Raw genomic sequence first — 12,770 nt, forward strand, 5'->3', positions numbered from 1 at the left:
TAGTTACAGACATTCCCCGAATGACCGTGAAGTGTGAGAAGGTGTGCGTAAGTGAGAGACGCTGATCAGTTTGAACGTGTGTGTGGGTGAACGTGAAGGTATTTATTTATTTTCTGCGTGTGTGTGCGTGCGTGTGCGTGCGTGTGTCTGTGTGCGTGCATGTGCGTGCCTATGTGTGTGCGCATGTGTGTATGTGTGTGTAAACGTGATACTGTGTGGTGTGTGTGAGGTCATTCTGCTTATGTGCATGCTGGAATTGTGTGTGAGTGTGCGTGTCTGTTTTTGTGCATCAGGCTGTGTGTGTGTGTCTGTGTGTGTGTGTGTGTGTGTGTGTGTGTGTGTGTGTGTGTGTGTGTGTGTGTGTGTGTGTGTGTGTGTGTGTGTGTGCTCCATCACATGCTGTAATTGTGTGTGTGTGTGTGTGTGTGTGTGTGTGTGTGTGTGTGTGTGTGTGCGCGTGCTCCATCACATGCTGTAATTGTGTGTGTGTGTTGGTTATCAAAGCATTCAGCATCAGAAGATCAGGCTTTAGAGGGATTAACTGAGGGGGCGTTGGGGGCTGGATGGGGGGCTGGATGGGGGGCTGGATGGGGGGCTGGATGGGGCGCTGTTTGGCCGCCTTACGCAGCATTAAAGGTTAACATTTTCAGAAACTTTTGCCTTCCATTCAACGCTATGATTAATAATAATAAAGTCAATGAAATCGCTGGAAATCCGAGTATGGGAAATTGCCCCAATGCTGGTGATTTGATCTAGAGACTTCTCTTTGGCTGTTTTGCCGTTGCGTCGGCTGCGTAAACTGGCCTCCATGTAGCGGATGAAGGTAAATAGCGTTACGCAACGAAAGGTGGAGTAACAAAGGAAGGCAGCTTGGGAGAGCAAAGCTTGGGTTTGAACCAAACACAAGTAGGATCAAATAAATAATCAGACGTCATCGCTTCAACTTTCAAATCATTTATTTATAGTGCTGTAAAGAAAGAAAACATATGATACATGAACTACCTTGGGCAATAAGAGCTGTCTGCTGAGGAGTCTTCGATGCATCATTATCATCTGTATCAATAGCATTGAATGATTAAATAAAGTCATCCCAACACTTTCTAGTTGTACTCTTTGAAAACAATATGGTACATGTATGTGCAGGTGTTTAGGGTGAGGCGTGTGGGTATTGTGTTTTGTTTGTATGATTCCGGTGTAGACAACGAGGAAAAATAATAAAGATAATTAAAAACTTCTCCCGGCCCTCTTTGACCAGAAGTCCCTTGGGGAGGGGGGGGGGGGGGATCAGATGAGCTTTAGAGTTCTGTTCACTGCGCATGGATTTGTGTCATATTACCTTGAAAAAAAAAAAGCTGAGGTTCTAATTGGACAATGTTTGGGTGAACCCACCCCTACTGTTGTTGATTCATCTCAACTGGGCACTGGTTTTGTCCTACAAAATATATATATATTTTTTAAATTGAACTCTCGTTAATATACAATAACAACAAGTATTACGGGGAGCCCCATTCTTCTTCTTTTCCTCATTCATCTTCCAGTTACCGGTCAGCAAATAAATTATAAACACAATAAATAAAAAAGTAGTTTTTGTCTTCTAAATAGATTTGTTGGTTAGGGTTGATTCTTATTCGTCCCTGTGCTGGGAGAGGGGGGGGGGGCAGGGTATTTAAAAAAATGATACTCTAAAACGAAGTATCTAAAACGACACTTTGAGAAATATTATGTAAATGTTTTGACAAGACACTAAGGACCAAATGTGATTACATTATATGACTTGATAAAAAATATTTGCGGGACAAAAGCATTACTTCAAGCCAATCATTCTAAAATGGCAATTAGCATTCCAATTGTGCCTTCCTTTTATACATTTGAATGACAGTGATGAAGAGACTGAAAGTGATAGTGGGAGAGCGAGTAAGAGAGAGTCATTGTTTAAGTATTAGAGTGTTATCACTCCATGACAATATTACACCCGAGGACTTTTACAGAGTTATGTCAACAAAGTCATGGATTTTAGTTGAGCAATAGTATATGGTGCACCACACAGGACATAAGGACTTAAGTTCCAATTGCTCATCATACCCATTGCAGCCTGTCAACTATTGTCCCAAGCGTTTCCATTCAGGGAGCTCATCCCATTGGCTCTTTCACCGTGGGGTTATAAATCACATCATGGAACAGGATGGCATACTAGCCCAAGCCAGATAGACTGTTTTGACAGCAGTCGGAGACCGCTTTTTATATTAGACCGCTGTGTGCAAGAGTTCATTTATCTCAAACGTCAATCTGGTACCAAGTCAGCATTCCTCGTATGGTCAGTAGATTGCTCCGAAATGGCCAAACGCCTTGTGAGTGACCCTGTGCATCAGGATCACTGCACGTTAGCTAACGTCACTGGAATGGATGTCATGGTGTGTCATCTTCCTGATGGTGTTCAACACGCCATGTGACCGCCATAACCACTCAATAGCTATAAGAACAATTACCCGTTCAACAGAGTCCTCGCGTACAGACGACGTACACATGGACCGCCTTCAGGGTGGGAAGTGGGAGGTGAGAGCGACATGGCCAGCACGCTGTCCCTTAGGACGACAACCTCCACTGATGCTGCTTCCATTACCCGCACCAACCAAGCACAGATGCTGCCGCAGTTCAACGGGTTGGAAGCTTGGGAGCTCTGCGCTTCATATTTTTTTGTGGTTTCAGTTTTTCAAATAAACAAAGCCTGTGAAACGAGGCAAATGAGGTCAGAGCTTCTGGACCAGTAGCCTTGGGACTGACATAAAATACTGCGACTATCATGAATTCAATAGACCATGTCTTCTTCTCCGGCGAGAAACCGTTACAGATTCCCTTCTGTACTTCTGAACTTTTGTAGGTTGAGTATCAAACAAGGGCGCTTGTATTCATCAGTATTTTGTAAATAATTTGACTTGTAGATAGAAAAGAGAATTACCCATTAAGGAAACGTGTATACAATATCAAACCAATATCCTTTTTTTTTTATCTCGGATGGGGATTTTCGTCAAATTAAATAATGTTTGGCGTAAATTTGTGGGCCTATTTCTTAATTGAAAAAGTAAATATTTTTCCTTTGACTGGCAAACACTTGACAAAGTGCTTGATTATCAGGCCAAAAATACACAATATCTATATTTACACGATAAACTCAATGAACAGTTAAAGTGAACTCACTCCAGTCCTACACAGTAACAAAACCACTTTACATTTGTGTCACAACACTCAGAGGCATAACCCTGACCCTTGTCTTGTCCCAATTTTAATATATCTGCTAGAGAGAAAAACAATACTTTCTAAGTGCAATCAATCACTGACACGCCCGTTTCCTGGACTCAGGCGTATAACAATTCTATGGGGACACCGTGGGTTCACACCGAGGGCCAAGAGGACTGAAGATGTCAACGTCTGGAACGGCTCAACTCGTTCTCTGGGGATAAATACGTAATCTACGCAAACAGGTCACCTAAAAACACAACACAACACCGGAGCCCCTGTGGTCGCTGGGCCGTCCAGTGGCGTGCTAGGACGCTTCTACGTACGGGCTCATTCCTAGCCGGATTGGGGGAACTCCATCGTCAAGTTAAGCAAGAGTGATTCAATCTCGTAATTGAGACATAAATCATTTCTAAAAAACAAAAAAAAAAAAACAGCCCTAAACCCCAAATAAATGGGAATAGTCGTAGTCATCGTGGGCCAGAGGAAGTTAGACATAGCTCAATGTTTGGCTTTGGCTCAAGAGGCCAAATCATACAAGACATGAGGGACTCCACCAAGTCATATTTTTGGCAGATTCCGGAAGGACAACCAGCTCATCTTTAGATATTACGGTATGTCTACGTGATGACGTAGCCTCGTCACATCCGTCACAAGCCTATAGGCCCTGCCAGGCCAAACCAGCCGCTACGGTCATGCGTTGTGGTTTGTGTAAAGAGTGAATGTATGTGTATGTATAAAGTCAATAGAATGGGAGTGCTTGAGTTAATGACCAGCGCTCCCCATCACACCTCCACCGGCCAAGGGCACATCATTGGTTAGCGATATCACTGTTGGTCTCTAATAAAAGGAGCCCTTCAGAAAAAAACAAAAACGATTACAAGAATACCATTTTTTTGAGGCTGCAGAGAGGCAGTGGACAGGCACACAGTCCACCACTCCATCTCTAGCCCTCTCCGTCTCTCCACGCTGGGCCCCTCTCGTTTCCCACCATCACCTTTCATCTGGGTCCATTCGCCCACTGTTTAATTTACAAGCAAGGGGGTGTCTGTCCGTCCGTCCGTCCGTCCGTCCGTGCTTTCTTCCAGAGCGCTGGGCTTGACGACCGGCTCCTTTCCTTGACGATGACAAAATGGTGAATTTTCGAAAGTTGGGGGTGGAGGGGAGGGGGAAACAAGCTCTGTGAGGTCCACAAGGAGAGTTTAAAGATGTGTTTTATCTCAGCTGAAGTATTCATGGTGTCAGGCCCACTGAGTCACATTTCCACGGCGTATTTCCTGCTCCTTGACTGATCAGGCTTGGGTGTGGGCGTCGATAATGATGTGCTGGTCAGCCATAGACAGGTGTGGTTGTTGTCGAGTACTGGTATCCTAGGTGGGCGGTGTGGTCCATGCATGTCTGCGTGTTTATGTGCGTTATAGGCATAGGATATACCAAAATAGACTTTTTTTTCAATCAGGACAACGAGAAAAAGACCAGTGTACATTGTCGTTGGTTAATAATTGGTTATTAACACCAGATCATTTTCTTATCCTCGTCAGAAATTAATCTAGTGTGGCAGACCCCGATAGATCTAGACATCTCCACTGCTAAGCGTATCATTGGATTATGCTCCTCAGACCCAATCATCGGTCGCCATATTGGATCGCCGTTTTATAGCACGTGTGTGTAATATATGCGTACGTGTGTACATGTATGTCATGTGACAGCCTAACAGTTTTGCAACAACCTTACCCTATCTTCATCTCCTTCACTCTTTCCTCTAAATGTCAAAGTGTGTGGCATACAAGTTCTGTGGATGTAACCATCTGCATCTTTCTGAATACTTGAGGATAACATTGTGTGTGTCTGTGTGCATGTGCGCGTGCGTGCGTGTGTGTGTGTGTGTGTGTATGGGGTGTGTACTGGCGTGTGTGTGGGCGTGCGGGGTCACGGCGTGCTGTAGAAGGCGTCCTGGTTGAGGTTGTTGTTGAGGTTGCTGGCCTTCATGCTGTAGTAGCCGCTGAAGCGTGGCTCGGGCTCCGCGATGCGCAGCACCCGGGGGTGGTTGTTCTGGCCGGGCCGCGCCGGCGGGGACAGGGCCTGGTCCTCCGGGGAGGAGGGCGAGGCCAGGCCGCTCCGCGGGCCGAGCCCGGAGAACAGCCGGTTGTTCAGACACTGGGCCTGCGGGGGGGAACACGGGACAAGATGGAACACTCAGAATACTCGGCGTGTCAATAATAGTACAAAAGTACTAAGAACTGAGGACGACAATATCATTAACGTTGAAGTTAATAGATATAAGTTCAAGTATGTGCGTTGGATGCATAAGTAATACAAAATTTTCCCCGATTCAGAGATCAGATATTACGAGTTATGTGCGATAATGATTAATCACATCACCCGTGTGTATGTGTGAGTGTGTTTGCCTGCGTCTGCAGTACACACCTTGCACTGCAGGGGGAGCCAGCGCCTCCGGTGGGAGGTGTAGAGCAGAGCCGAGACCAGCAGGAGGAGGAGCAGCAGGAGGGGCAGCACCACCCACATGACGGTGGTGGCCGTCAGCTCCGGCCCGCCGGCCCCCGGCCCCCCCTGGGGGCCCCCTCTGGGGGAGCCGGATAGGAAGGGCATCTGGAGCCCGCTCACGTCACCTGGGGGAACCGACACAACGGGGGAGTGACTGGGCGTATCTCAGGCCGGGGACGGATCACTGTGCTTCGAAGCTTTCTCCCGAACAAACGTGTTGTGTTGAATCGGGTGTTGTCTTCTTTGTGGGGACACAATCAAAGCCATGAATGGATGATTGGCCGGACCCGGGCCAGGTCTGTCTGAACAGGAGGAGGGCCGGCAGCATATGCCAGAGTAAACAAAACATGAGCTTGCAGATTCGTCTGGTTCCCGGGCCGAATTGAATTCCTAATAAACAGCCATATTTCCATCGTTAATTTGAAATGAGACTTCCGTGTTCCTACCCGACCGTCGTGCCACTGCTAAGGACAACCAATCAGGTGCTTCAGTGGATTTCAACTCACTGAGTCGTTTCTACAACGTGTGTAAAGATGGTGCTTTGGTTGAACAAAACACGCATATCGCAAAATAGGAGATCATGAATGAACAAATACTTAGACCAAACAATACAATTCCTCCTCCACTAGTATGTGGACGGCTGAGGACTGGTAGCTAGATGCCTCTGTTGTGCTCCCCTCCTTTACAGGACAGGGTTAGTGTGTATGGGTGGTACCTCTGAAACGGGGCAGGTCGTTGGGACTGTGGGAGGGGCGGTCCCAGGCCGCAGGTTTCCGTTCCCCCGTCAAGTCGGTTTTCTCAATCGGTACGTTGGTTGGAGAGAAGGTCTCTGCAAAGGCACACGCACATGGAAACACACAGAAAAATTAAATACACAACCACACAAAAAATGCGTTGACACACAAGAATGTACTCACACACACACAGGTATACGCACAACCAAGCACAAGATTACACCCGCATACACACACACAAAAGTATACAGACACAACCAAGCACAAGATTACACCCACACAGGCCCGCAGAAATACACACACACAGAACTGTATGATTAAACATGTAAGCCTTGATTAAAAACAGCAGATGTTCCTTGTCATTTAAGGGACATTTAAACTAAATGTCATGCGCTAGTTCTAATCCCATAATTTAACAGTGTAGTACAGCTTGAGGTTAATCACCTTGCAGACATGAAATGAATGGCGTAAATAAATGGCATAAATAAAATTTACGGAAAATACAACTCCCACTTAGCTGAAAATGTCAAAGTTCTAAGGAAAATAATAAATCAACTGCATCTATTAATTAAGACCGCTCAGAGTGCTTAACGCGAGGGAAGGCAATTTGTTTCAGAGGCATTTTTTGTCATATTTGTAGAAATGCTTGTTACGTCCCAAAAGGAATCGATAAATCATATGAAAGCATAAATACCACGTTCAGTATCTTTGGCTGACACAGGCCATCAATAAGCCCGTCCAATCTGATTGGATGTCCTACCTGTCTGTCTCCCTACCTGCCTACCGGGGTACCTGGGCAGACTCTGCTCTTGCACTCATTGCGCAAGACCGGAGTATTTGCTTCAGTGCTCCGTAGGTGTGCGTGCGTGCATGTGTGCGTGCATGTGTGCGTGTGTGTCTGTGTGTGTGTGCACGCTCATGTCTGTATTCCTTACCTATGCCAATGGGTCTGCGTGTGTTTGCGTGTGTGTGCGTGCTTATGTGTGTGTGTGTGCGTGCTCATGTGTGTATTCCATGTATTCCATACCTAAGCAAATGGGACAGCAGCTGCCCTCCTTGGCGAGGGGCTTGTCGCAGGGCGCGGCCTGGGCGGGGCAGGACACGGTGGAGCACAGCGTCTGTCCCGCCAGGCAGTAGCAGTGGGTGCAGGCGTCGATGTCCCAGCGCTCCTCGTCAGAGTACTGCCGCCCGTTGAAGTGGCAGGCGGCCGCCCCCGCCGGCACGTTGGGCTGGGTGGGGGAGTCTGGGGGGGGGGGAGGGAGACAGGGAGGGGGGAGGGTGGGATAGAGAGAGAGATAGGGAGAGATGGGGAGAGGGAGAGAGAGAGGGAGAGAGAGGAGCGTGCAAGAGAGAGAGGGAGGAAAGAGAAAGAGGTACGAGAGACAGACAGACAGACAGACAGACAGACAGAGAGAGAGAGAGAGAGAGATGAGTGAGAGATGAGCGAGAGAGAGAGAGAGAGAGATGGAGAGAGAAGAGAGAGAGGGGAGGGAGAGAGAGAGAGAGAGAGAGAGAGGAGAGAGAGGAGAGAGGAGAGGAGGAGACAGAGGAGAGAGGAGGGAGGAGAGAGAGAGAGAGAGGAGGAGAGAGAGAGAGAGAGAGAGGGAGGGAGAAGAGGAGGAGAGACAGAGCGAGAGGCGAGAGAGAGGAGAGAGGAGAGAGAGAGAGAGGAGAGAGAGGAGAGGAGAGAGAGGGAGAGAGAGAGGAAGAGAGAGAGAGAGAGAGAGAGGAGAGGAGAGAGAGGAGAGAGAGGAGAGAGCGAGGGAGAGAGAGGTGAGAGAGAGAGAGGAGAGGGAGGAGCGAGAGAGAGAGAGAGAGAGAGAGAGAGAGGTAGATTAATTTTTCATATAACTTAAAAACAAGAGTTGAATTACCAAAGGGCCGAACAAAGAGTCCAAAATAAAAACGGACACACAATCAGAGTAAGTGCTTGAAAGAAAGTCAAAAAAATCGGAGACAAAGAGATTAAAAAAAGAAGGCTACAAAAAAATGATGGTTTTGAAGGCAAGTTTTAAATGTGTCCATAGTGGGGCCTTCCTGGTGTGAGGGGGAGCCTGTTCCAGAGCCTAGGGGCTGCCCAAGGCAAAGCACATTCACCCAGAGACCAAACATGTAGGAACCCTGGGGCTTAAAAAATGATTCACCTGTTACTCAAGTCAACCTCAGGGTTCAGAGAGTTAATTAATATTTAGATGATAATATTAATTGAATTCAATTAAGATAAGCTGGTATTTAAAGGCTACTGAATTCCAGAGGGCTAATTCAGCTGTGAGAGCAAACATTTTTAACAAGAGAAGAAATCATGGTGAAAATAAAGTATTTCTAAGTTGATACAGCAGTAGCAATGGAAATGTTAAGCAACTTTTGCAAGCATTATAGGCCGTTAAGGTACACATTAACCTGAGATGCTACATGATTGAAACGATGCATCATTCATCCCATCGTCTTGGATCCTTATCACAGCTTAGAGGTATCGACTAGATGTGACCAATCACATGCCCTATGCAAAATGACATGAGGGTGGTGAGGGGATAACAGGGTTTCTCCGCAGCAGTCTTAGATAAGGTAAAGGTGCAGACACTGGCCTCATCCGAATCCCTACACTAGCATACTTCGCAGTAGGCCAGAGTAGTCATGTGTCCGAAAATGTATTTGCACAAAATATGCAAAAATTATCATTTATACATTATTCCATGGGACCCTAACCCACTAAACCTCAACCTGACTATAACCCTAGCCATAACCCCATGCTAATGCTACAATGCAACGCTTAATACTTCATTACCTTATGTAAATTAATGTTTACTAGACCATGGGTAAACTGTTAATTAACTCTTAGTCCATGGTTAGACAATTCTTATTACTGCATTTACTAATATCAATCAATGGTTAATTATTGTACCATTATTGTTAAGCATTACATCATACTTTAATCTGCTCGCAAACCAATAGTAGTCCTTAAAACATTCCACCCTGTGTTAGTGCCGCCGGTGGGGCCACAGCCATGTCGTGTGTTTCCATGGTAAATGGTAAACGGGCTGCATTTATATTGCACTTTTTGTAACCCGTGGCCACCCAAAGTGCTTTACAGTAATTGCCTAACATTCACCCTCTCACACTCATTCCCACACCGACGGCGGCGTCAGCCATGCAAGGCAACAGCCAGCGCGCCGGGAGCAGTCAGGGCGAGGCGTCTTGCTCAGGGACGACTCGACACTCGGGACGCTAGGAGGAGCCGGGGATCGAACCGGCGACCTTGGGGTTACCAGCCGACCGGCTCCACCTCCTGAGCACACGCGCCGCCCCGTGCATGGCGGCGGGCTGCAGTGGGCTCACCTAGGCAGTAGGGGCAGCACTGGCCCTTCTTGAGCAGCGGCCGCTGGCAGAAGGTGGGCGGGCAGGTCTCGGTGAAGCAGCCGATGGCGCCCGCCGCGCACATGCAGCTGGTGCACGAGTCGGGCTTCCAGGACTCGCCGGGCAGGAACATGTCCCCGCCGCCGGCGCTGTGGCACAGAGACCCCGCCCCGCCGGAGCCTGGGGAGGGGGAGGAGTCAGGGTCGCCGCCGCCGCCGCCGCCGCCGCCGCCGCCGCCGGGCAGGGCGGCCATGGTGGGAGTGCTGTGCTCTGTGGAGGCAACACACACGCACGCAAACGCACACACCAGGAGTACACGCAGGGCACGTCACACACACACACACACACACCACACACACACACACACACACATCACACACACACAAACCACACACACACACACACCCACACACACACACACACACACACACACACACACACAATATGAGTTACTTGAGGTGCCGGAGAATGAGGACCATATCTCACCAGAACATAAGGACGGCAAACTAGAAATGTCCGTGCATGACCTTTTTCAGTGGGGTAGCCTGCGACACAGCAAAATGTCACCCTTCTTACATCATTCCTATTGCTACGTGGCACAATATATTACCTTAACCCTGCACATGTTTGGATTTTATTGGACACATTTGATTGTACGGGGAGATACGCTGAAAAGCCAAACTTAATCCAGGGTGTTATCCTTCCTTACAGGAATATTAGGTAACAAACCTAAAATGAACAGAAGCACCCAAATGCAGTAGTTCGGTAGTATAAAGTGAGCGGTGCTCTGAACATATTGGTACATGATAATGAAGTTCTCTGCTCTAGTGGAGATAAACAATATAAGTTGCCCCTTGTCCCACTGATGGCTCAACAGACTGATTATGCACATATGCTACGCTATGTAAAGAAATGCGGGTTTGTGTGTGTGTGGTTGTTTTTTTAGCACTCATGTATTCCCCATCATTATTTGAGCAAACTTCTTCACCTCCAGCCAGCGTAAAAAACCTGCACACAGATGCCTGCCGTCACATTCACACCTGTCCTACACCACTGCCAAATGTGTGTGTGTGTGTGTGGGTGTGTGTGTGCATAAAGGCATGTAAATATGTTTGTGTGCGTGGGTGCTTGTGTGTGTGCGTGTATGCACTAGTGAACTTGGCTCTGCTTGCAACAAATAACTGTTGGTACTTGCCAGCATTTCCAGATGCTGCTGAGACAATGCAGGCTACGTTACTGTCTCCCTCTAATAAACCAACTGGTAAACAAAGAACTAAAGAAGATTTAAATTGTGTTTCAGTTCACAAACTCGTAAACAAGCACACATGCAACGAAACTTGGGAAGCTTCAATACAGTTATCTCAAGTTTGTTTCTCCTAATAGGCTGATTGTTGCTGAAAACCAACTGTAGCTCAAATAGAGAAAGGTGTTTTATGATGGAAATATTGTAAATTTCACGTCAGAAAGCGCTTTTTTTATCTTTGTTTACAAGCCAATTTATTTCAGAAACATACATTTATGTTTAAGGAATAATTAAGGAATAATTCCCTGTAACAATATAATATTCTCAAATCTGTTTAATGGGCTTACTCTTGCACGGTTTAAAGTTTTCGTACGATTTTGACAAAAATGTGTATGCCTTCATTGTCAGGCTTATAAATCTCTTGGAAAGGCTGGTTTTTGCTCTTGCATACAAATCAGTCGATGTACGTCTAAATACAGACAAATAAAAAAAATAACATTTATTATTGAAGGGTGGTTAAAAGCCTGGGTTAAGTTTAATAAATTAATGAATATAAAACACAGTAAAGAAAAGTGCTTTCATATTAATTCCTATCTCCGACCTCTGAAAGTTTTGCTGTTGAAGGTTTTCAGCATTCAGAGTTCTTTGTTTAACACAAACGTACCATTTTTTGTAACCATAATTAATTAACTCTGACGGTCAATCATTCCATTAAATGTCAATTAATCCTTAAAAATAAGGGTTCGGAATAGCAAATATGTTTCCAGATTTAACCAAGTTTGTAGACTTCTTTCAATCCTTATTTAGACCTCGAAATGAACTCAATATTTCAAATTCCATACATTTCCATACTTTCCGGCCCTTCGTAGGAACCCTGCACTACACCTACAATTAGTTTGCGAGTGTATCACCAGACTAAGATGTGATCCACGACTAGATGCTTACCAGGGCAGTGTGGGCAGCAGGAGTCGTGGCTTCTGATTGGCCGCTGGCACAGCAGGGGCGGGCAGGCCTCGCTCTCGCACAGGGTCTGGCCCCGCCTGCAGGTGCACTGGCTGCAGGGGTCCATGTTCCACACCTCCCCCCCAGAGAACAGCTCTCCCCCGGGGGACACACACACAGAGGAGTCCGCCGGGACCCCCCCCAGGGCCGGGGTGGGGAGCGGTACGGGGGAGTCTGGTGAGGCAGGGATGGTATGAGAGAGGGAGAGGGAGGGAGGGAGGGAGGGAGGGGGAGGAAGAGAGAGACATGGAGGTGAGATTGAGCCAGTGGAGGACATGACAGAACAAAAGTACGTTGGTGGAAGACATACATTGTCAGGAGTGGTGAGCCTTGGAATGTAAACTCAATTAAACTAAAACTATGAAAATAGTGTAATTGTAGATTGTGCATCAGTAAATAAACATCATTGCTCCAATGCTGTGAGACAAGGAAGTATAAAGCGCACAGGTAGCGCAGATTTCGGTTCCTGTTTTTTGGCGCAGCCCAAAAAATAAAATCGATGAAATTGCTTTTAAACAGAGCAAAGCACATGGCAGGATTTTTCCGCTCGCTTCGTCCCAAGTCCCTTTTGGACGGGAAATTTCTGTTTCCGACATTGGCCCCTGTGCTTTTGGATTAAAACCATGAACAGGAAAGAAGTACTGCCGTCCAAAAAGAAAACCCAGCGTTGTGTGGGTAACCACACTGCCAGCATCGAC

General features: G+C 46.8%; 1 protein-coding gene across 1 annotated transcript in view; it reads right to left on the reverse strand.

Annotated features, from left to right (window-relative positions):
• Positions 1-916: 916 nt before the first annotated feature.
• The window catches only part of crim1 (cysteine rich transmembrane BMP regulator 1 (chordin-like)), a 76,051-nt gene continuing 64,197 nt past the window's right edge, over positions 917-12,770 (reverse strand). The window contains exons 12-17 of the mRNA XM_056591189.1: positions 12,016-12,246; positions 9,810-10,097; positions 7,501-7,716; positions 6,455-6,568; positions 5,662-5,864; positions 917-5,397 (exon numbers count right to left, since the gene is read on the reverse strand). Of these exons, the coding sequence (XP_056447164.1) occupies positions 5,164-5,397; positions 5,662-5,864; positions 6,455-6,568; positions 7,501-7,716; positions 9,810-10,097; positions 12,016-12,246 (1,286 nt within the window). The 3' untranslated portion in view covers positions 917-5,163. The remainder of the gene's footprint in view (positions 5,398-5,661; positions 5,865-6,454; positions 6,569-7,500; positions 7,717-9,809; positions 10,098-12,015; positions 12,247-12,770) is intronic.

This window comes from Gadus chalcogrammus, chromosome 5, assembly GCF_026213295.1.
Source record: "Gadus chalcogrammus isolate NIFS_2021 chromosome 5, NIFS_Gcha_1.0, whole genome shotgun sequence".
Taxonomy (NCBI): Eukaryota; Metazoa; Chordata; class Actinopteri; order Gadiformes; family Gadidae; genus Gadus; species Gadus chalcogrammus.